The sequence below is a fragment of the Miscanthus floridulus genome, chromosome 3 (assembly GCF_019320115.1).
Source record: "Miscanthus floridulus cultivar M001 chromosome 3, ASM1932011v1, whole genome shotgun sequence".
In the NCBI taxonomy this organism is placed as follows: Eukaryota; Viridiplantae; Streptophyta; class Magnoliopsida; order Poales; family Poaceae; genus Miscanthus; species Miscanthus floridulus.
In genome coordinates, this window is record NC_089582.1 from 136,240,301 (window position 1) to 136,264,853 (window position 24,553).

A 24,553-nucleotide genomic window follows, 5' to 3' on the forward strand; every position below is an offset into this window, starting at 1 on the left:
TCTGTGGTGCACGCATGCACACAAAGACGATGCCCTTCCTTCTCACGCTGGGCGCCCGGGAGGCGCCCTCATCGTTAACGTTGTCACGCCTGTTAGAAATTTAGGCATTTTCATGGTTAATTTAATCTAGAAATATAATATCAGCAGGTTCATGGTAGCATATATGTGCATGTGTATATCTCTAATGAACGCTACAACATGCAGATATGATATACAGATCGATACAGTAAGAACGCTAAGTGTGGTAATTACAAAGATAAGAATGTACCAGCGGAGGGTCCCATGCCGAGGGCATCGAAGGCTCCATTCGCATTTGTCGACATAGTGCGTTGCTTGAAGTCATGGACTGTAGTTGATGTAGGAAGATGTTCGCAGTGCAGTCCCACGAACAGTCACTAGGAAGAAGACGCCTTGCTGTTCCGCAAGCAATCACCAGGAAAAGATGGGTTCCGAGAGCGATCACCACCAGTAAGAAGACGTACGTGGATGATGTAAGGAAAATAGACCCTAGGCCCATTTACTTTGGATTTTGGTGTTTGATGACCAATAGAACCAAATTGGACTAATGAATTTGCTAGTGATTGTTTTAAAGTTCAATAGGGTGCAAGACGTGACTTGGACGAAGGCGACATGATGATCCGATGATCAACACCACAAGCAAGACCCAAGGAGCACAAGAGAAGACCCAAGATATCAAGCAAAGTGCAAACATAAAGATAGGAACCAGACTGCATGCAAGATCGTGAAGAAACGAGCTCACAGAGGAGACCGGACGCTGGAGAAAAGTGATCGGACGCTCCGATTAGTGACTCAACTACAGCAGGCGTCAGCAGCAGCGACCGGACGTTGAATAAGCAAAACGACCGGACTCACCAATGGCATTGTTCATTAGTTCGGCAACACATTCAGCATTGATCGGACGCTGGCGGCAAACCGACCAGACGAAGGACAGCAGCATCTGATCAGGTACAGAGAGGTTCCAGAGAGGCAAAATTGCGATCGGACGCGTCCGGTGGTATGTGATCGGACGCTAGCAGCGTTCGATCAGTTGATCGCAGCTCTAATGGTCAGGACGATCGGACGCGTTCGGTTAGGACATGATCAGCGTCCGGTCAGTAGTAGAAAAGCGGGATTTCGACCCAATGGCTACTTTCTTAGTGGGGCTTATATATACAACCCCCAACCGGCCAAATGGAAAAGTGTAGAGCTGAGGAAACATACCAAGGGTGTTGATACACCATTTTAGTAATCTCTACATGCATAGTACTTAGTGATTGATTAGGTGATTAGTGTAGGTACTTTGCGAAGTGCTTAGGTTGATTAGACCACCGCTTATGCGCTTGCTCTAGGTTTAGGCCTAGTATTTAGTAAGGTTTGCATACCTCTTACCACTTGGTGCTTGCGCGCACCATTGTTGTACATCAAAAGGGGCTTATAGTCTTGTGAGATCACACCAACCGTGTGTGTGGTGTGGCCGCCACCATGTACTGGAGGGAACAAGGCCTGTGGTGTTTTAGCTGGAAGCTTGATAGTGAAGACGGCGGGGAGCATCCGGGAGAGGCTTGCCGAAAGGCACGTCGGAGACCCACTTGTGCGTGGGGAATGCCCGAGGCTATCTATGGAGTTACCTGATCAGGAGCTTGGCCCTTGCGAGGAATTCCTTGCGAGGGGCTCCAACGAGGACTAGGGAGATGCTTGCGCACTTCTCGATATCTCGGTAAAAATACTAGAGTCGTCGATGAAAATTTCCATATCTCTACCTTGCTCTTTAGCTTCCGCATTTATATTGATTATATTACTCCTTTTGCGGTAGAGATAGCAACATACTACCAAAACCGTAGTTGCACATTTAGATAGTTTATCTATTGCATAGGTTTTGCTAGGATTAGAAAAAGAGGCCATAGTTAAGAGTTAGATTTTTAAGTTGCCTCATTCATCCCCTCTCCTAGGCATCACAGTCCCCTACAAGTGGTATCAGAGCCGGTTGGCTTAATTTGGACCTTTGGCTTAACCACCGTTGAGCTGATGCTATCTAGAGTGATTGGGATGGATACCTCTAAGCCTCCGTACTTTGACGACACTAATTTTTCCTATTATAAAGCTAAAATGGCTTGCTACCTTGAGATAGTTGATTTGGAAGTTTAGAGAGCCACTTATGACAGGATGAAACCCATTAAAAATCCCGATAAACCCACGAAGAGTGAAGAAAAGAAAATTCATTTCAATGCTAGAGCTAAAAATTGCTTGTTTGAATCATTTAGTATGGATGTGTTTAACTAAGTGTTCACTTTAAATACGGCACATAAGATTTGGTTAAAACTCTAAGAGCTCCATGATGGCACATCTAATGTCCGTGAGCAAAAATATTGTCTAGCTAAACACAATTATGATTCCTTTACAATGAATGATTACGAGCTTGTTCGTGATATGTATTCTCGTTTGAAAATAATTATCAATGTGCTCCATTCAATAGGACTAACAAAGCTAGATAATGCGGACATCGTGAGAAAGATCGTCTCCATGCTACCACAAAAGAAATATGCAAGCATCATCACTATCCTTCACATCATAGAGGACTTGAGCACCATGACCCCCGCCATAGTCATTGGCAAGATAGTGACATTTAAAATGTCATGCAAGATGGGTCAAGAAGAAGCCTCTTCATCAAGCAAAGGCAAAGCTCTCACATGTAGCGAGAAAAAGAAGATGCAAGCAAGTTGAGACAAGCTGAAGCTCAAGCTCCTCAAGTGAAGATAAAGAAAAAGATGAGGATGATGATGATGATGATTCAAGTGATGATCAATCTTCCTCGCCTCCACCATAAAGGATACGGCGCAATTACCTCGCCTCCACCATAAAGGAGAGAAAACTCCCGTAATTATGTGGATTAAGTGGCAAAAGACTGGCCACGCCCGTTCGCTCGCCGTCCGCCTACCTGCCTACCTGCCTCACCACGCCCACGGCCTCGGCCTCGACCCGGCCGATGGCGGCGGCGGCGGCACGCGTGTGCGCATGGCATGCCTATGTCCTTTTCTCAGCTTCTCAATTAAGATGAAAAATTTTTAACCATATAAGCTGAGTCAACGTTCAATCAAAATCTCGTATGGTATTAAACCATACAACGCTTAATATTATGTACCATAGAGTTTTATTTGATTTATTAAATATTATACGGGCCAAGCCCATAATATATCCAACAATCCCCACCAAACTCTTGGATTTATAACAAAGTAGTCTCAGAACCATATTTTTTTTATATACCAGTGTGTCGATGGAAACTGTTAAGTTGAACATCCATCTAGAGCAATAGTTTCACTCAGTCATAACTGAACAATAGACTAAGCCTTGAATTGATAGTTTTGTGTGAGGTGAATGTCACTAAAGTCCTTAGCTGATACTTGGCTGCAAAAGATATCTCCTCTATTTGAAGCATATAAGTCATACTCCAGTGCCTTTCATGAGTATTTAGAGATCACCTAAATCTCATATACTATGATCAGCAGTCTAACTCATATAGGTGTGCTCCTCAAAAGATGTTCTATGGAACAACATCTTTACTTTAGCAAGCCACTTGGAACACATTAAGGTAAAAATCAACCTGCCTTACAGAAAGGAAAGACATGCATCAGAAATGAGTTTTACTAAGGATCTTGTCTCACAATTTACTATTAGCTTATTTCACCATCCTACTTCACGGGATATCCGATCATATAGAACAGGTTACCACTATAGTAAATTTCAAATGAGTCTCAAACCCATCTCTCTCGATGCACTTTCTATCACATTGTGTGACAGACCCTTAGTGAATTGATCTACCAGATTGTTAGACGTGTGAACATAGTCCAACGCTATTACTCCGAAGTTTCTCAATTTTTGATAGATTTTAGTCATCTCTTAACATATCTTGTGGACTTTATGTTATACTTAGAACTGTTAACCTTCGTAATCACAGTCTGGTTATCGCAATTCATAGAAATAGCCGGTATGGATTTTTCAACAACCGGTAAATCCATAAGGAAATCACGAAGCCTCTCAGCCTTAGAGCTAGCGGTGTCTAATGCTGTGAGTTTTGCTTCTATTGTAGACTTCGTAAAGATAATCTGCTTGCAAGACTTTTAGGAAATAGCACCACCTCCAAGCGAAAACACATATCCATTTGTGGCATAAACTCATCAGCATCAAAGATCCAGTTGGCATCACAATAGCCTTCCAACACCTTCGGATGTCTAGTATAACGAATACTATAGCTCACAGTGCCCTTTAGATAGCGCATCACTCTCTCAAGAGCACGCCAATGATCATCTCCCAGGTTTGACACAAACCAGCTCAGTTTGTACACAGCAAATGAGATGCCAGGCCTTGTTGCACCAGCAAGATACATGAGCGAACCAATGATCTAGGAATATCTCAACTGATCTCTTGTTATTCTCCTATTTTCCTCAATAGCACACTCAGGTCATAAGGTGTAGGAGCAGGTGCACAGTCGCTAAACTCAAAGCGACTTAACACATTTTCCACAGTGGGATTGTAACAGAGTTACCCCACCATCACCTTCTCTCAGAAGCTTGATATTAAGAATAACATCAGCCTCTCCCAAATCTTTCATCTTAAAATTATTAGATAAAAATTTCTTCAACTCCTCAATCACTTTGAGGCTAGATCTAAAGATCAGTATGTCATCAACATATAAGCACAGAATAACTCCTTCACCCCTACCATACCGATAGTACATACATTTGTCAGCTTCATTCACAACAAAGCCAGCAGATGTTAGAGTTCTGTCAAACTTCTCATGCTACTGCTTAGGAGCTTGTTTTAGTCCATATAATAACTTTAATAATTGACACACCTTGTCTTTCTTGACCATTTGCTACAAACCCATCCAGCTGATCCATATAGATCTTCTCCTCTAACTCTCCATTTAGAAATGTTGTCTTAACATCCATTTGATGAACGATAAGACAATAAGAGGCTGCCAGGGAAAGCAAAACTCAAATTGTGGTCAATCGGGCAACTGGTGAATAAGTATCAAAGAAATTATCACCTTCCTTTTAAGTATAACCCTTAGCCACAAGCCTTGCCTTATACCTCTCAATAGTACCATCAGGCCTAAGCTTTTTCTTGAATACCTATTTGCACCCTATAGGCTTGCACCTATAGGGACGATCAACTATTTTTCAAGTTCCATTAGACATAATATAATCCATCTCACTATATACTGCTTCATTCCATAAGTCAGCATCATAAGAGGAATATGCATCTCCAATGGTCGTTGGTGTGTCATCCACAAGGTACACAATATAGTCATCACCAAAAGACTTTGTAATCCTTTGTCTCTTACTTTTTCTAGTGACTATAGTGTCATTCTCCTTAGGATTTTGCATATAGGGTTCCTCAGTTTGTTCTATCGGAGTAAAATTTTCATGCTCATGGGGAATTATAAATTCACGACCAGTCGTGCTAGGTGCATTTTTATGAGAAACTCATTCTAAAAAATGTAGCATCTCAAGATTCCATGATTGTATCAATAGCCATCTCAGGAACACTAGAATTTATAATTAAAAATCTATAACCCACGCTGTGAATAGCATAACCAAGAAAAACACAATCACCAGTCTTTGGTCCAAGCATTCGCTTTTTGTTTATTGGCATATTCACCTTTGCTAAACAACCCCAAGTTCGTAGATAAGAGAGATTTAATCTCTTCTTCTTCCATTCCTCGAATGGTGTAATTTCTTTGTTCTTTGTGGGCACTATATTCAGGACATGACATGCTATCAATATAGTGTCACCCCACCATTCCTTAGATAATCCCGTAGTCTCTAACATGGCATTAACCAAATCAGTTAGAGTGCGGTTTTTTCTCTCTGCAATCCTATTGGACTGTGGTGAGTATGGTGGCGTCCTCTCATGAATAATTCCATGCACCGTGCAAAACTCAGAAAATTTATTTGAGAAATATTCTTCCCTATGATCAGACCACAAACACTTGATTTTCTTCTCAAGTTGATTTTCTACCTCAGCTTTATAGACTTTAAAATAATGCAACGCTTCATCTTTAGTTTTCAATAAATACATGTAGCAAAATCTAGTATAATCATCTATAAATGTCATAAAGTATCGTCTACCGTCTTTAGTCAATTCACCATTCATTTCGCATAAATCAAAATGAACGAGTTCTAATGGTGCCAAGTTCCTCGCCTCAGCAGCCTTGTGAGGCTTGCACGGTTGCTTCGATTGCACATACACCTGACACTTAGAATCTTTGACTAAGTTAAATTTTGGGATTAAATTCAGATTTACAAGCCGCGTGAGACAGCCAAAATTAATGTGACAAAGTCGTGAATGCCATATATTCGACTCATCCGAAACTTTAACATTGTTTACTACTTTATTACACATATCATCAAGCAAAGATAAGCGAAACAAGCCTACACAATCATAATCTATTCCAACAAATATTCCATGTCTCGACACAACACACTTATTGAACTCAAGCATAATTTTAAAGCCATCGCGACACATCTAAGAACCGCTAACAAGATTCTTTTTGATAGAGGGGACATGTTGCACGTTCTTTAATAGCGCTGTCTTTTCTGAATTAAACTTCAGAACGACCGTACCAGTACCAAGAACACATGCATGCGAACCGTTTCTCATCAGCAAGGCTCTAGTCCTGTCGGCCTGATAGGAAGTAAATAAAGAAACATCAGCACACACATGAATATTAGCACCGCTGTCCATCCACCACTCAGGTGAAAGACAAACTGAAAGAACAAAAGGTAAAGAATTATCATACCCAGATGTTCCTCCTCCAGTCTCGCTAATCACCATGTTTACTTATTTCTTTTCTTGCTTATATTTATGGTCTGGGCACGTACTTGCCCAATGCTCATCACTCCCGCAAACAAAGCAACCTCTACCTTTCTTGTTATTTTTCTTCTTAAATTGAGCAGTCTGCTTAGGCTTTGCATTGTTGTTCTCTTGTATGTTCTTCTTCTTTTTATTACGAGATGCAAATGAGTTTTTCTTCTGCACTATATTAGCAGCGAAAGACTCAACTCCTTTTCCACGGTTGTCCTTTACTCTCATCCTCTTCTCAACATCAAGAGATCCAATAAGTTCAGCCACGCTAAACTCTTGTCTCTTGTGTTTTAGAGAAGTAGCAAAATTGTTCTAAGAAGGTGTCAGCTTAGCGATTATACCGCCGGCCATAAACTTATCGGGCAACAAACATAGGAAATGTTCTAGTTCCTTTGCTAGCATCTGTATCTTATGAGTCCGTTCGACTACAGAACGGTTTTCAACCATTTTGTAGTCATATAGCTGCTCCATAAGATACAACTCACTAACAGCATCAGAAACTCCAAACTCTGCCTTAAGAGCATCCCATAACTGTTTGCTTGAAGTACAAGATATGTAGTTTTTCTCATACTTAGGATGAAATGCACTAATTACGGCGTCTCGAAATAGGTTATCGACAGCCAAGAACTTTTGCTCCTCCTCAGGAGTAAATTGTTTAGGCTTCCCCTGCGCGGCGTGATAGCAGTTCATCGTAGTCAACCACAATACCTTCTTGACATGCCATATCATGAAATTCTTGCCATCAAAATTATTTGGTTTCAAAGCAGCACTAAAATCACTGACAGAAAATTGCCTAACATTAGGTCTTTAGATGGTTAGAAATTTAGGCATTTTTATGGTTAATTTAATCCAGAAATATAACATCAGCAGGTTCGTGACTGTATATATGTGCATGTGTATATCTCTAATGAACGCTACAGCAAGCAAACATGACATACAGATCGCTATAGTAAGAACGCTAAGTGCGGTAATTACAGAGATACGAATGTACCCAGCAGAGGGTCCCATGTCGATGGCATCGGAGGCTCCATTCGCACTAGTTGACATAGTGTGTTGCTCGAAGTCGTGGACCGCAGTCGATGTAGAAAGATGTTCGTAGTGTAGTCCCACGAACGGTCACCAGGAAAAAGACGCATTGTTGTTCCGCAAGTAACCACCGGGAAAAGATGAGTTCCGAGAGTGATCACCACCAGAAAGAAAACGTACGTGGACAAGCAGTCACGGATCGCTCCTCAAAAACCTAATCGCCGCTCACCCCGTATAAGGTTCTTAGGCGGACAAGGGTTCCGGAGGCACCTACTCTCCCTCTACTCCATGCGTGCAGAGGTACAGGACGGGAAAGTCAGAGGGCTGCTGAGATATGGTTTCTCTCGAGAGCGGTTGCGGAAGGGAGAAGGACTGACAGAGGACGTTCTGTTTTATGCCTACAATGGAAAGAAAGAGAGCCAAGAGAGGAATTCAGGAGACGGAGACACGAAGAGACGAGGAAACAGAAACGGCGCAATCACCTCGCCTCCACCATAAAGGAGAGAAAACTCCCGTAATTATGTGGATTAAGTGGTAAAAAAATTGGCCACGCCCGCCCGCTCACTCGCCATCCGCCTGCCACGCCCACGGCCTCGGCGATGGCGGCGCGCGCGTGTGACACATCTATATACTTTTCTCAGCTTTTTAATTAAGATAAAAAATTTTCAATCATATAAGCTAAGTCAACATTCAATCAAAATCTTATATAATATTAAAACATACCACGTTTAATTTAATATTACGTAGCTTTATTTAATTTATTAAATATTATACGGTAAGCCAGTAATATATCCTTCCGCTCCACCTGCAGATTACTAATGGCCGGCACAACCACCAGCACCGTCACGTCTCCGTCTCCGTCTCCGCCTCCGCTTCCCCCCTCCTCTACTCTCGCCTCCGCAACCGCCGCGGCCGATTCTTCGCGTCCTCCTCCTCGTCTCAGGTCCGACTCGTCCCCTCTCCGCCTGCCGCCGGCGGCCGCCCCTAATCTTATTAACCGTTTCGTGCGGGCAGATGTTCGATGAAATGCCTCCGCGGCGGTGATGTATTTGGCTGATGGTGCTCTGGTGTTTGTTTGTCTGCGTTGCAGATGGCGGCGCCTGCCGACGCCCCCGGTGGTTCCTCGGATGCGTTCGAGGTGATCCGCGTTCACCAGGTGTGGCCCTTGGCTTTTCTCGTTGGCTTTGGGGATCGTGTGTCTGTCATGACCCGTGGGCAGTAGCTATGCAACTCAAGTGAAGTGAATTCGGTGTTTTGGGTCCGTTTAGTTGTGTAGGAGTAGGACCCAGTGTGTCTACAATTTTGGATTTTTGAGACTAGTGAAGGGCCCAAGGGGTGGGCGGTGGGGGTGTCAAATAAATTCACCAAAATAACTTACTATTCAATTGAAATAGGTGGATTGCTTAGTATGATCATTTTCTTCTCAAAAGTCAACGTGAGGAAGAAAAACATTGATGTGCAAATGTTTTCTTTACAAAGACCAGAGACCCATGTTACGATGTTGTGAGGCCTCATTGCCTCTTGTAGCAAATCATAGCTATTGCCAAGTCCCAACTGAACCTTGTCAATTCCTACAGCATGTTCAATCAACTTATCATGTGAGTCAGTGAGTATATCTGCAACGACTGCGGTAGGGTTGAATACTTAAATAAGTTTGCGAGTCACTTAAGCAGTGAGTCAGTTAAGCTTGTATCTGGATCTTTCTGATTTACTCAATATTCTCATAATTATAGGCAAAAGCTGCTTGTCTTTCTCCAGTTGAAGAAATACGGACCATTCTGGACCGAAGTGTCAGAGGCGTTCTTGCTACGCATTCTCAGGTACCTAGACATTGGAAATGTAACAACAAATGTTGTTAGATTTGAATGTCTTATTGGATAAACGCTTAGCTAGTCTTTTTCTTCATCTACCCTCACAAGTTCTGTAGTACTCAGTGAGCATTGTATAATGTGAAGAGACTAACCCACTGTTCATGAAGAACAATCTTGTCTATTGAAACTTTGGAAGTTATTGTTTTGTTTCGAATGCTTTGGTGACATCCAGTTTTTACTGGACCAGGTGCTAATCTAGGTATTTCTCATATTCACCGGAGCATGATTTCTACTCCCTCTGTTCCAAATTGTAAGTCATTTTGCTTTTATAAGCACGTACATTTTGCTATGCACCTACATATATACACTATGTCTAGATGCATAGCGAAAGCTATACCTAGAAAAGCTAAAACGATTTACAATTTGGAACAGAGGGAGTAGTTTTGTACTTGTACATGTCACAGACTGCTTCCTTCAAGGATAAGTTTTTCTACTTGGTGAGGAACGAAGAATATTTATAAAAAAAACTGAGTGAAGGCAAACTCATAGTTTTCTTTTAATTAAACAAACAGGGAATTTATAGTTCCAAAACTCCAATATATGTTATCTTGCAGAATTATACTAGATCTTATTCGGAGATTTCATATTATTATGCTTGCAGGATCATGCTGGTTATCCATCTGGTTCAATGGTTGATTTTGCATGTGATCAGGATGGTTCCCCCATATTAGCAGTGAGTAGTTTAGCAATTCATTCAAAGGTAAGTTAATTTTTTGCTTTCATTATTCTGTATACAAAGCTATTTGTTTTACCTTTCCATGTCCATTATGCATGGATGCCTTACAATTTGGTAGCATCACTGGAAAATACACCGAAGCCCATGTGTGGGCGAACAAAGAAATATGCATAGATATGCAAATCTAGCACTGCTAGAACATTTGTTTGAATTGCATAATTGTCTAGTCTACATTCAGTAAACACAGGCAACAGTTGTAAACATATTTCTTTCACCAGTGACCCTCGTCTGTCCCACGCCAAAGCACAGGTCTAAGGACCGGCCCGTTCTCATAGGGCGACGGTGCCGCTGTGTAAGGGTGGGGCAGGGGTTCGGGGGTTTTCTGGGCCTGCGTGAGAAGGTCTTCTTCTTAATGAAATGCCTGGGGGTGGTCATACCCTCGCAGGTCCAGTTTTTTTTCCTTCTTATGCTTTGCTACCAATTTTGCAGAATCTCTCTGGAAATCCTAAATGCTCACTTCTTGTCGCGAAAGACCCTGAGGACAGAACGGATACTGTAATCACTGTATATGGTGATGCTGTTCCTGTAATTTCCTCCCTCCTTTGCTTTCCCACTGATATATCATCATGCCTTTTCCTTGTTACATTTCAGATACATTGCTAAATCATAATGTGCATACAACAGCAAAACCTCTTAATCTTAAGCAAGTTAGTGCAGGCTAGCGGTGAAACCCAACAAGGGATAAAAGTCATAATTTGCATGTCACCTGATATTATTAACTGTGTTTGCTGACGCCCTTATTCTTATTTGCAGGTTTCTGACGAAGAAAAAGATTCAGTGAGAAGCGCTTACCTACGAAGGCACCCTGATGCTTTTTGGGTATACTTTAATGCCGTTACTGTTGCAACTGATTATGATGAATGATTTGCCAAATTAAGCTTGACTTTGGTGACTTCAGTTTCCTGCACATCAAACCTAAAGCTGTGCGCTATGTACCTGGCGTTGCAACTGCTCTCCTTGGCTCTGGAGGTAGGTACCTTTTTGAATCGCCTAGAGGAAAGCTAGTCACCAAAAGGGACACTGTCATGATGCAGAAGTTTATGGTTCTGCTACTTTCACATATGTTTAGAGTAACAATGTTCTTATGGACCTCACTTATCCTCCCACTATTAGCATAAATGCATAAATAGCAACTACATATCTGAGATACTGAATTCTGTAAACCTGACAAAAAATAATTTGGTGATAGTGTTTTTGCCTAATATGCTAACCTAATGTCAAAATCCCCAGAATTCAGTGCTGTCGAGTACAAGGAAGCAAAAGTTGATCCAATATCTCAATTCTCAACTCCTATTACAGTATGTCTGGATTCTGTTTCCCTTTACTCCTTGCTCTTATATATTTATTGGGCTTTACACTAAATGTTTGAACCTTCCATTATGCATATGCCCTACAGAGCCATATGAACAAGGATCATGCCGATGATACAAACCTCATTGTGCAACACTCCACTACTGTTAAGGCAAGTTAATGATGAAGTCTATTTATGTAGCATTTGTTCCAACAATATAGCAATAAAGTATTTATTCCAATAATATTACTGCCAAACCTGATATATCTTGAAGAAATTGTGCCTAAATATTCTTTTCCTGAGGGGTGAGGGCGCTGTCTGTTTTTTATAATGTAGTCATTTCTGTAACTAAATACAACAACAACAATAACAACAACAACAAAGCCTTTAAGTCCCAAACAAGTTGGGGTAGGCTAGAGTTGAAACCCAACAGAAGCAATCAAGGTTCAGGCACGTGAATAGCTGTCTTCCAAGCACTCCTATCTAAGGCTAAGTCTTTGGGTATATTCCATCCTTTCAAGTCTCCTTTTATTGCCTCTACCCAAGTCAACTTCGGTCTTCCTCTGCCTCTCTTCACATTACTATCCTGACTTAGGATTCCACTACGCACCGGTGCATCTGGAGGTCTCCGTTGCACATGTCCAAACCATCTCAACCGGTGTTGGACAAGCTTTTCTTCAATTGGCGCTACCCCTAATCTCTCACGTATATCATCGTTCCGAACTCGATCCCTTCTTGTATGACCGCAAATCCAACGCAACATACGCATTTCCGCGACACTTAGCTGTTGAATATGTCGTCTTTTCGTAGGCCAACATTCTGCACCATACAACATAGCAGGTCTAATCGCCGTCCTATAAAACTTGCATTTTAGCTTCTGTGGTACCCTTTTGTCACATAGGACACCAGACGCTTGCCGCCACTTCATCCACCATGCTTTGATTCTATGGCTAACATCTTCATCAATATCCCGTCCCTCTGTAGCATTGATCCTAAATATCGAAAGGTATCCTTCCTAGGCACTACTTGACCTTCCAAACTAACATCTTCCTCCTCCCGAGTAGTAGTGCCGAAGTTACATCTCATATACTCAGTTTTAGTTCTACTAAGTCTAAAACCTTTGGACTCCAAAGTCTCCCGCCATAACTCCAGTTTCTGATTCACTCCTGTCCGGCTTTCATCAACTAGCACTACATCGTCCGCGAAAAGCATTCACCAAGGGATGTCCCCTTGTATGTCCCTTGTGACCTCATCCATCACTAAAGCAAACAAATAAGGGCTCAAAGATTTCTGTAACTAAATAACTAGCATTTTTTTATTCATCATATATGTGTATCTTTTGTTCTTGACACATTGTGTTGCTTGTAGTTCGGAAAGTGAAAATTGTACTCTGTTTAAGCATATGCTTGCTGTCTTGTCAATACACAGGTGCAAAGGTAGTATCATCCAGGGCTAGATCTGTGTGCAACTGTGCAATTCTTGCCCTGGGAAAACAGCCAGCCATTCATTCAAAATTGCAAACTAGTTTACAAATGAATGTAACCATTTGCTTTATAGTCTATTTGTTATGCATATCTGTTGGTATACTTGGCAACCAGAAGTGTTATTCTACAGTTTGCTGGAATCTGCATCGAAGAACTGGGTTTGTTGCTGTAGTTAGCATTGTACATAGTGTTTAGTTATCAGTATTACCAAACAATGCAGTCATGAAACTCTTGATCACGCCTGGGATAGTAGCAAAGGAGGAATTCTTCAGTGCTTTGCATAACTTCTTTTACAGTCTGTCCATTTTGTGTTGTCACACTTTTGACCAAATTTTGCTTTCAAATATATTGAAACTTGAAAGATGACAAATGCATTCAGGTGGATTTTGCTTATATGCTGGATGTGGACAGCCTTGGTTTTAATGTGAAGGTAACTCTTTACAGCATATGCCTTATACTTTGCTAATTTGTCCTGGAAATGCCCTGTACCTGCTCAATGTCATACTGAGATACTGACTAATGCAATGGTAACAGTGCCATAAACTAGACAAAATAATACCTGAAAATTATATGCTATATTTTGCCTACTCAGTTCGGATCAGTAGGACTAAAAAATGGATCAGTAACCACAAGGTCAGCATTACAATATCATAACAGAATTGCAACATTTCAATGTTCTGGCCTTTATTATGGTCTGGATAATACAATTTGTTCGACTGTGATCTTTTACCTATTTGGCTAGACAATTGCACCTTTAATTAATGAGCTCTGTTCTCATGTATTGAAAAAAGAATCCAACTCTGTTATAAATTCTAATATGCCTATTTCTGCTGCCCAGGCTGGTTATGATGGAAGTGTTCTGAAGTTGCGTATCCCCTTCCAAGGCAGGCGCAAGACAGGAAGTGGGTCCCCCACTCTTGACTCTCTTAGCCTTCTAATCTGACACAACTCTTATTTTTCCGTGAAAAATGAACCGATTCCTATGAAATTCCTATACAATTCCTGTTAAATCCTGCGTTCCAAAGGGGCCCTTAAGCTCAGATGCTTTTTCTTCATGGTTGTCTTTCACTATGTCTTGTACACCATTTAAAATTGATGCCTCTGAATATTCCTTGACCGGTTCTCTGACATGTTCTTGTTACTGTTGTACAGGGATGTTAAGACACTGATCGTGGAAATGCTCCAAGCTGCAAGAGCCTCATCTTCAGATCCTGAATGATGTCGTCGTCGTTGTTCTGGAAGGTGATGAATCTGTCTGTGCAAATGAAAGTAAACCTAATGAATAAGAGTTCTTGGGTTTCCGTCCAATCTCTGCACCAACTGAAGGTGGAGCCACAGAATTTTCATGGATTGATACACGACCTTGTATATAACAAAGAGCGCTTGAAGTGCTTGTAGTTGATTGAATATAAAGCGACTTCACTATATTGTACTTACTGACATGTGCTACTCTTTCAACTGATTGTTCACCAAATGGCTGTGAACTTATTTCAAGCAAACAGCTTACAACTTTTTCAAAGCACATAGCTCACAACAGTTTTTTCACAACTCACAACAGCTTGTCCACGGCTAAACTAAATAGATTCGAAAGTTTACTTGTGTGGTCTAATGAACTAACATCTTGTTTTGGTTACCTAAACTTGGGACAACACTTTAGATAACCTATTTAGAACATTCAAGAGCTAAGATAGTCTAAACTTTAGACCCGAATTCAAACAGGCCTCATTGTTATCATTTGGAGTCACCCCTCGCAGGTTATCCAACGTGTCACTCACTTGGTGACATCGATCTCTGTACGTTTTTTTTTTTTGAAATTCACATTCTTCACATATTTATCTAAGCAGAATAAGCCACTTTAAGAGGAATATCTCCAGGCGTGAAGCTAGGAATGCTTGAAGAGATGTTTGGTGCATGTATTTAACTGAATAGATGCTGAAGTGTTTAAGTTTGGGCTTCCTAATTGCTTTCGATCATAATTTACATATAAACTTTGCTTGAGATAAACTTTGTCAGCCTATTTAAGTTTAGGCTTCCTAAGGGCTTCTCCTGTGGACTTTGCATCAAATCATAGGATGAGCTAGCATCCAATGAATTGATGCATGACCACTGGAGGTCTACCGGTGCGTACATATTCAGCATGTTCGCTTGTTGGTTTCAGTCAGCCCAAACCAGTCAGCGAACAGTGTTTTCCTCTCACAATAAATCAGCACCAGTCAGCCCAAACCAGTACAGAAACCAATCAACGAATAGACCGATTATCAAAAATCGACTCTGTCAATGCACAAATATTAAAATAATATATCAGCACAGTATACAATTGCCAACTATCTGACCGTTGTTCATTGCAAAGCTAGTGGTTCTCATTGCTTTACAAAAAGCACAACTGTCATTTCGCAAAACAAAAGCAACAAGGGATACAAGTGCTCTCTCCTCTCCATTTCATAAAACGCAAGCAGCAGATACAAATGCTTCGCTCTCTCCTCTCCATCTCATAAAACACGGGGAGAGGGAGAACACTTGTACCTGTCGATTGTGTTTTGTGGAATGGAGAGGAGAGTTGCGAAACAGCTAGCTAGGCAATAGACTTGCAATGTTTCGCTGCTTGCTTTTGCAGTCGCAGCTACAGCAGCGGCTGGTTGTATAAGAGAGTAAATACTGTAGCAACAGCACACATTTGCAGCTTAAAACAGGTTAGCCGTTGTATTCACAGTGCTGATATATTATTTTAATATGTATGCATCCACTTATGTTTAGACTATCTCCAACAACATCACCCAAAATACAAGACTCATTTCACGTTTAGTTAGCGCTATAGACAAAAGGTTCAATACCCATTTTTAGCCTTCTCCAACAACATGACTTAAAAGAGAACCCTTTCTGCAAATGAGTCTTCAGGAAAGAGAATACTCATATTTAGGTTGTGACTCTGCTGCAATAAAAAATACGTCTCGTATATAGGTACTCTGTTGTAGACTAAAACAGTACCATCCGATACCTATTTTAGATTTTAGTGTCCATATGAGTAACATGTTGGAGACGGTGAGTTAGTTTATGAGAATGTGTATGCATTGGTAGAACTCTAATGGTCATTTATCGATTTCATTGGATGTCAGCTCATCGATTCACGCGGTTCTGCAACACTATTTTAGTAGTACTTTTCAACGAGTGAACAATATTTTTCTCTTACAACAAATTAGTATAAGCATCAACATAAGTCAAATTTCAGCGAAACTAAGGGGGTGTTTTGATCAAGCGACTAAAATTTAGAATGTGTCACATGAGGGTGTCGTATGGGGTGTTCGGATACTAATAAAAAAATAAATTACAGAATCCATCAGTAATCCACGAGACGAATTTATTAAGCCTAATTAATCCATCATTAGCACATATTTACTGTAGCACCACATTATCAAATCATGAACTAATTAGGCTTAAAAGATTCGTCTCGCAAATTAGTCGCAAGCTGTACAATTAGTTTCATAATTAGTCTATATTTAATACTTCATGCATGTGTCTAAACATACGATGAGACCGTGACTAAAGTTTAGGAGTTGGAACCAAACACTCTCTTACATGCCATACATCCTTCCAAAAAGTTATTTAGTGCCTGTTTAGTTCCCAAAATTTTACAAAATTTTTCAAGATTCCCTGTCACATCGAATCTTTAGACGCATACATGAAGCATTAAATATAAATAAAAAATAAAACTAATTACACAGTTTAGACGAAATTCACGAGACGAATTTTTTAAGCCTAATTAGACTATGATTAGACACTAATTATCAAATAACTACGAAAGTACTACAGTACTATTTTCCAAAAAAATTTCGTCAACTAAACGAGGCTTACTGCCCACAGTTAACTGTATGTACACCCAACTGTAAAATATGTCAGCTTTCGGGTCCTTTTTTTTCTTTTCTTTTTTTTTTTTTTGGCCAGCTAGGTACGCCAGCACGCCGCCTGCTCTCAGTTATCACTTGATCACACACAAGACTACACGAGGCCCCAGCGTGCAGCGGTGCTTGCCTGCCCAGCCCTTCCCTGACGTCTGCGTTATTCCATCCTTCCTGTGAAAGAAAACGCAGTAGCAGAACTGCAGAGCCGGCGAGCCGGCGAGGCAAAGGCTCGCCGCTCGTGGGGAAGAGATGGAGCACAGAAGAGTGAAGGATCAGGTACGCATGAGCCCGCGATGTTTATCTACAGCAATGCCGCCGCCCGAATCTCCATATTAGATTACATCGGCCGTCGCTGCTGCGGCGGTGGTTTCTTCAAAACTGTTTGGTAGGTTTTCACTTCGTTCCTCACCACCGCCGCAACCGCAATCTCGATTTTATCTTACCCTCTCTAGTTTAGCCTCCCGAATGTCTGCGAGATTCGGGGGTTTCCATAGCAAAATGTGCTGATCGAGTTAGATGATTTCCTCTCCTTCTTAATATATATATTTGTGACTGAAATAAAACTGAAATACATCTGTGAGCAGTTTTGGTTCGTTTTTGTCTGATTTGAAGTCTCAATCTCATATTTCTCATCTAGGCACAGTTGCCTGCTTCACTCCCATTAACTGTTTAGTCTGGTAGATGGTATGTACCCATGTAGCCATTAGCAGGTGAGTGATTATTCGATCAGTGTATATTGCTCATGGCTTACTACAAGTCGTTAACGTTATGCTGACATTAATTCTTGTAATTTACAAATTTATTTGTTAAATTTACATTTGGCTATTTAACGGCTGAGTTTGTGAGTGCAGCATTTCTATCCATCCATGCACTTGCAATCGGACCTTTTCTGATACACAAGCCATCTGATTCATCCTTTGTTTTTGTAAACATAATTTGGGAAATAATTTGTGCCTGCTATTATGTGTTAGCAGTGACCAGTATGGTTTAGACATTAAATTCAACTTAAAATTGTCCTGTACTCTTTTATCTTGCTGATGTTTGTCATTGGTCATACGTAAAGTTAAACGCTGGCAATAGTTGCTTTCCTTTTCGAGAAAAATGGGCTTACAATAATCTTGTATTTCAATAACAGAGCATGCACTGACAAGCTGTCTTTTGTCTGACCCGGCCCGTCTAAAAGGAGAGCGATGACGTATCCGAGAAGGACATAGAGAGCTTTGATAGGAGATCTCTTTCTAGCAGTAAGCTCTTGATTCATCATGCAGATGTTCTTTTTCCGGATGGGCTGTATATGGGATATTCTTAGCATTAATACCTATACCATTTACAGATACAGCAACTTCGAGTCTTAGCACTGCAGGAGGGCTGAAGGGCAAGGATAGTTGGAAGATAAAGTAAGGCTTATTTCTTGCAATATTTTTACTAAATTTCATTCTTTCTGAAAATCATTTGTTGTATCGGCAATGTGGTTTTCAGGTCCATTGTTACACTTGCATTGACATTGCTAACAAGTTCCCAGGCAATATTGATTGTATGGTCGAAAAGAGCTGGAAAGTATGAATATAGTATCACAACAGCAAATTTTTCGGTGAGCGAAATGCTTGAATTCTCTCAGTGACTATATCTTCAGGAGTTTTCAGTATTGTGGATGTGGTTATGTATTCTGTTTTCTCAATGTCTAGGTGGAAGCTTTGAAATGTCTACTGTCACTTGTAGCCTTGTACAGGACATGGAACAGTCAAGGTGTTACAGAAGATAATAGGTGATGATTTTACCATGCTTGTCGTTCTCGATAGTACATATTAGGGGTGTGTTGTCTTCTTCCACCTTCTAGACCTTTGGTTTTATTATTTTCAGGTTAACTACATCGTTTGATGAAGTTAGAGTTTACCCCATTCCTGCAATGCTTTACCTGGTGAAGAACTTATTGCAGGTATGTCCAGTTGCCCAGTCCTTCTGACGTAGGATTTTTTTTATTTAAAAAAAGAAAATATAAACAAAACATAACCATGTTTTCCCTGCTTCTGTGGTTGTCAGTATTATATCTTTGCATATGTGGGTGCGCCAGCTTACCAGATTCTGAAGAACTTGAATATTATCAGCACTGGTGTCCTATACCGTATAATTCTCAAGAAAAAGTAAGTCTAATGAGCTTGTTCTTTTTTATCAGTTTTCTTTGCTAACAAGTACAACAATGTTTGGGACTTAAAGGCTTTGTTGTTGTTGTTGTTGTTGTTGTTTCTTTGCTAACAAGTGACATCCACTATGTCTTTGGGTTCGCTTTCACTTGAAATCTTTGATGCAACGCTGGATGCTAAAACTGGAAGACATGAATTGTAGTTCTGTGATGAAAGAGTTGTGGTGAACTTCAATCTGTAAAATAAATTGTCATCATTAGGTTTGAATCCGTACTCTATTGAACTGTTTAACTTGAGAAACTGGCTGCTTAATGGACTATGCAAATCCTAACTCTGATATCTGAAACTGGCGCATTTGTTGAATCTAATACCTTGCTACCCTCTTAACTGGCCATCATAACAAAACCTCTTTGTTTTCCATTTCATTCCTTCCAGTTATTTTAACATTTTCTTCCCCAGTACCTGCTTTCCATTGTTAATTTAGGATGGTTGAACTAATGCAGGTTAAGTGAAATTCAGTGGGCTGCATTTATTCTTTTATGTGCTGGCTGCACTACTGCTCAGCTCAGTCCCTCGTATGCCTGTTTTCCCCCTCATTCTTTTTCTTGTTTGTTCAACGTTTTTCCCCCTCATTCTTTTCTTATCTGTCCTTTTCCAGCTCAGACCATGTTCTTCAGACCCCTATTCAAGGTTGGATGATGGCAATTGTGAGTGAAGCAGAAAAAATAATCGATCCTGTCTTTTGGACATACTAGAGGAAGTGCTTAGCAACTACCTGAATGCTCTTTTTCCCTTTTTGCAGGTGATGGCTCTTCTAAGTGGTTTTGCAGGAGTATATACAGAAGTTTGTGACTCCATACTACTACTACTACCCTTTTCATCATTTGTATTCTTGTTTTTTTTTTTTGAAAATACATTTGATATGAAATATCAATGGATTTCTTTAGGAATGTAATATATTCCTTTATGTTTTGAACAATCCAGGTTATCATCAAGAAACATCCTTCAAGAAATATAAATGCACAGAATTTTTGGCTGTACATATTTGGGATGCTCTTCAATTTGGTTGCAATTTGTGTCCAGGACTTCGATGCTGTTATGAACAAGTTAGTGCAGAATTTTTTTACAAGTGCTTCATTAATGTCACCTGTTACAGTTCATGATATTGACCATTCCATTTGAATCTGCCATCTGGTGCAGAGGCTTTTTTCATGGCTACTCGTTTATTACAGTTTTGATGATTCTTAACCATGCTCTGAGGTACTGACAGTTGGATCATATTAGTTGTTTTCACTATTGCCCTGTTGGTCTTAGCTGCATCCTTCTTATTTTCTTCCCAATCAAATCGAGTATTTATATTTGTTTTGCAGTGGAATTGCTGTATCAATGGTGATGAAGTATGCAGACAATATTGTCAAGGTACTAGCTACTATCTTTTCATTTACATGTGTGTGCAAACAGTGTAGGTCTGAAGCTCAGCAGCTTATTTCGAGGTTAAATGAATTCCTAATTACCATCTTTTCTAATTAGTAATTACTAACTTCAGCCACCATGTTACCCCTTGTTGGCTGTTGCCCCTACTGGGACTCTTCCTTCCAATTTAGCTATTTTGCAGCCTATGCTTACACAGCCAGAGTTGTTATCATCTGGTATTTGTCATCCAGTTGTTTCCCATTTAGAGCATGCCCTTTTTGTTTTGTTTTTTGCATGCATAACAAGTATTTAACTCTTCCAGAACCTTTACTAGTTGTACATGTAGTTCCAATCTTCATCGTGAAATTACACCAAGTGGATAACCGATGCATCTGTTAGCCCATATGGCCCGTGAGGCTCTCTCTATATTGTCTTCTCCACTAATGAAGTATTTTGTCTTCTCTAATCTCCAAGGTTAGTAACATGGTATCAAAGCCATGGATTAGGGTTAAGATATAATAATCACATTTTTGAACCCACTGAAGGTCCTTCACGCCATCACCATCATGTATATTCTCTGTCAACATGTCTATTCTGGATTACTTGCACGATTTACATTAGGTATCACTTAAGAAAATGTCACATTTTGTGACCAAGTAGCAGCAGAACTTGTGTCACAGCATCTTTGATGGATAAACAAGGTCTTCTTTTTGTTTGAAAACTATTTTATTAAATGTGTAATATGATCCCTAGATGTCTACACAAACAGAGGACTACGGGTTCCCCATTGGCCATTGTAGAAGCAACACCGCGACTATAGTGCACCAGTCCAGTGTCTAGACTGATATTTGAGGCATTGCTAAGATTCACCAAAATGTCTCACCATGGATATAATGAATTGTCTATATAACTACTGAGGCATCTAACAAACTTTTCATATCACCATGTGCTAACAATGTGCAGTTGCATGCACACAGGTTTACTCAACATCAGTTGCAATGCTTCTGACGGCAATAGTATCCGTCTTCTTATTTGGCTTCCACCTGTCTCTTGCGTTCTTGCTTGGATCCACGTAAGTGCTCATGGAAGCACGGTCGCAACTTGTGTTGACTAGACTACGGTTGTAGTCCATGTTAATTTAACAAGCTCTCTTATGGCTTGTTGATTTTCAGGGTCGTTTCTGTCTCTGTGTACCTGCACTCTGTTGGGAAGCTGCAGCAGCAGAAATAGAGTTTTTCTTCCTGCACGGGCAGAAGAAGAGTGTGTTTTTCTTCGAATGCCCTACAAGACCAGGCAGCTGGCGCACTCTAGAATGGTTTTCTAGTAGCACTGTGAACATCGTTGCATCATGAGGGAGAACGTGAGATGGAAGCCAGAACAAGAATGATGTGCGATCAAGTTTTCGAAGGAGTAAGAATTCGTAGCCAAACGCGAAGTGGATGGTCATGGAGGGTACTAAACTGATGGTAGCCGTTGACATCTGTTTGCTTCCTGCCTTCCTCGCATGAAGATCATCCTGCATGGGTGGATATGTGAGAATGCATCCAGTGCTCCCATACTCCCACTTCAAAATAATACTCTTCTAGATCAAAACTGCATAAATAAAAAACAACCAAAAGTATGGGTGGGTAGGGTAGATGATACATCCGCCTGAACGTGTGCTACACGAACAGATCATAGATGGCCTTGGCCGCTGCTACCGTGTCTCGGACGAACTCGGCAGAGGGCAAGAAGTCAACAACAATAATTCTTCTAGTCTCGGACGAAAACCCATGTTCAGGCCTTATCCCAGCATGAAACCATGTCGAAAGTCGAAACCATATCTTCCTCGACATGTTGTACGGACTCGGGACTCCACGTACAAAACCTCACTATAAAACTGGAATCCCGTTCGTCTAATCTCCTCATCATCATACGACAAACATCAACACGAACAGAGTTTCGTCGCAAAAACACAACACCTCCAATGGAGACCACCTGGATCCTCCTCGCGGGCGCCCTCCTGCTCTCGCTCCTCGTCCTCCGCCGGCGCCACACCAAGAACCGCCGCCTGCCGCCGGGTCCCCCGGCCGTGCCGCTGTTCGGCAACCTGCTGTGGCTGAGGAACTCCGCGGCGGACGTGGAGCCCCTGCTGCTGAAGCTCTTCAAGCGGTACGGCCCCGTCGTCACGCTTCGGATGGGCTCCCGGCTCGCCATCTTCGTGGCCGACCGCCGCCTCGCGCACGCCGCTCTCGTGGGCGCCGGCGCTGTCACGATGGCGAACCGCCCGCAGGCCGCCACGAGCTCGCTCCTGGGCGTCAGCGACAACATCATCACCCGCGCCGACTACGGGCCCGTGTGGCGCCTCCTGCGCCGCAACCTCGTCGCCGAGACGCTGCACCCGTCGCGCGTCAGGCTGTTCGCGCCCGCGCGCGCCTGGGTGCGTGGCGTCCTCATGGACAAGCTGCGGGCGGGCGGGGACGAAGAGCCGTGCGACGTCATGGAGGCGTTCCGGTACACCATGTTCTGCCTCCTGGTGCTCATGTGCTTCGGCGAGCGGCTGGACGAGCCCGCGGTGCGCGCCATCGAGGACGCCGAGCGCACGTGGCTGCTCTACATCTCCCAGCAGATGAGCGTCTTCTTCTTCTTCCCGTCCGTCACCAGGCACGTCTTCCGCGGCCGCCTGCAGACCGCGCGCGCCCTGCGCCGGCGCCAGGCGGAGCTCTTCGTGCCGCTCATCAACGCTCGGCGCGAGTACAAGCGGCAGGCCAAGGCCTGCCAGGCACCGGCGAGGGAGACCACGTTCCAGCACTCGTACGTGGATACCCTGCTCGACATCACGCTCCCCGCGGAGGAGGGCCACCGCGCGCTCACCGACGACGAGATCGTCGCGCTCTGCTCCGAGTTCCTCACCGCCGGCACCGACACCACCTCCACGGGCCTGCAGTGGATCATGGCCGAGCTTGTGAAGAACCCGGCCGTCCAAGACCGGCTGCACGCGGAGATCAAGGCCACGTGCGGCAACGACGCCGAGGCGGTCTCGGAGGAGGCCGTCCACGGGATGCCGTACCTTAAGGCGGTGATCCTGGAGGGCCTGCGCAAGCACCCGCCGGGCCACTTCGTGCTTCCGCACAAGGCCGCCGAGGACATGGACGTCGGCGGGTACCTGATCCCCAAGGGCGCGACGGTGAACTTCATGGTGGCCGAGATGGGCCGCGACGAGCAGGGGTGGGAGAGGCCGATGGAGTTCGTCCCGGAGCGGTTCCTGGAGGGCGGCGACGACGTGGGCGTGGACATGACGGGCACCAAGGGGATCAGAATGATGCCGTTCGGCGTGGGGCGGAGGATCTGCGCCGGGCTGTCCATCGCCATGCTGCACCTCGAGTTCTTCGTGGCCAACATGGTGAGGGAGTTCGAGTGGAAGGAGGCGCCCGGCCATGAGGTGGAGTTCGGGGAGAAGAGCGAGTTCACCACCGTCATGAAGAACCCGCTGCGCCCGCGACTAGTACCAAGGAGGAGTTGATCTATCGGACACAAAGCTTTGGAGAGTTTTTTCAGTAGTGGACTTTTTGGACAGATTAATAATAAAGAAGTGGTAGTTGTTTGAATAATTTGCATGTATATATGTGTCATTAGGAGATCATTCAAGCGATCATTAGGAGTGTGCAATGGACGTCCATGAATGCGGTCTATGAGGTCCACAGAATGAATTTTGTGGTTCTATGCTCAATGCCTTATTCAAAACGTTGGGATTGAATAGAGGAATTATCCGATAGTGTCCATTATAATTGTATTTTTTTTTTGCATAATAACTTACTATATTCATATGCATATGTTTGAACTTATATTTCT

General features: G+C 42.4%; 2 protein-coding genes and 1 pseudogene across 2 annotated transcripts; all 3 read left to right on the top strand.

Annotated features, from left to right (window-relative positions):
* The first annotated feature begins 8,687 nt into the window (after nt 1-8,687).
* Nucleotides 8,688-14,746, top strand: LOC136547086 (glutamyl-tRNA reductase-binding protein, chloroplastic-like; annotated as a pseudogene).
* A 2,577-nt stretch (nt 14,747-17,323) lies between these two features.
* Nucleotides 17,324-22,566, top strand: LOC136547088 (CMP-sialic acid transporter 2-like). Its single transcript, XM_066539055.1, has 15 exons — nt 17,324-17,444; nt 18,352-18,412; nt 18,502-18,565; nt 18,648-18,759; nt 18,854-18,933; nt 19,029-19,104; nt 19,209-19,309; nt 19,813-19,884; nt 19,968-20,016; nt 20,112-20,153; nt 20,294-20,415; nt 20,510-20,569; nt 20,680-20,728; nt 21,700-21,794; nt 21,895-22,566. Exons 1-15 carry the CDS (start codon nt 17,418-17,420, stop codon nt 21,950-21,952), a joined length of 1,068 nt encoding a protein of 355 aa, XP_066395152.1. The 5' UTR covers nt 17,324-17,417; the 3' UTR covers nt 21,953-22,566.
* A 122-nt stretch (nt 22,567-22,688) lies between these two features.
* LOC136547087 (cytochrome P450 89A2-like) lies at nt 22,689-24,266 on the top strand. The gene has a single exon (XM_066539054.1). The coding sequence runs from the start codon at nt 22,689-22,691 to the stop codon at nt 24,222-24,224; it is 1,536 nt and encodes a 511-aa protein (XP_066395151.1). The 3' UTR covers nt 24,225-24,266.
* Nucleotides 24,267-24,553: the final 287 nt, after the last annotated feature.

Coding starts and splice junctions, on each gene's coding strand:
- LOC136547088 (XM_066539055.1), top strand. CDS start 17,418: ATGGAGCACAGAAGAGTGAAGGATCAG. Junction 18,566..18,647: donor AAGGATAGTTGGAAGATAAA/GTAAGGCTTATT, acceptor TGTGGTTTTCAG/GTCCATTGTTACACTTGCAT. Junction 20,017..20,111: donor AAGGTTGGATGATGGCAATT/GTGAGTGAAGCA, acceptor CCCTTTTTGCAG/GTGATGGCTCTTCTAAGTGG.
- LOC136547087 (XM_066539054.1), top strand. CDS start 22,689: ATGGAGACCACCTGGATCCTCCTCGCGGGCGCCCTCCTGCTCTCGCTC.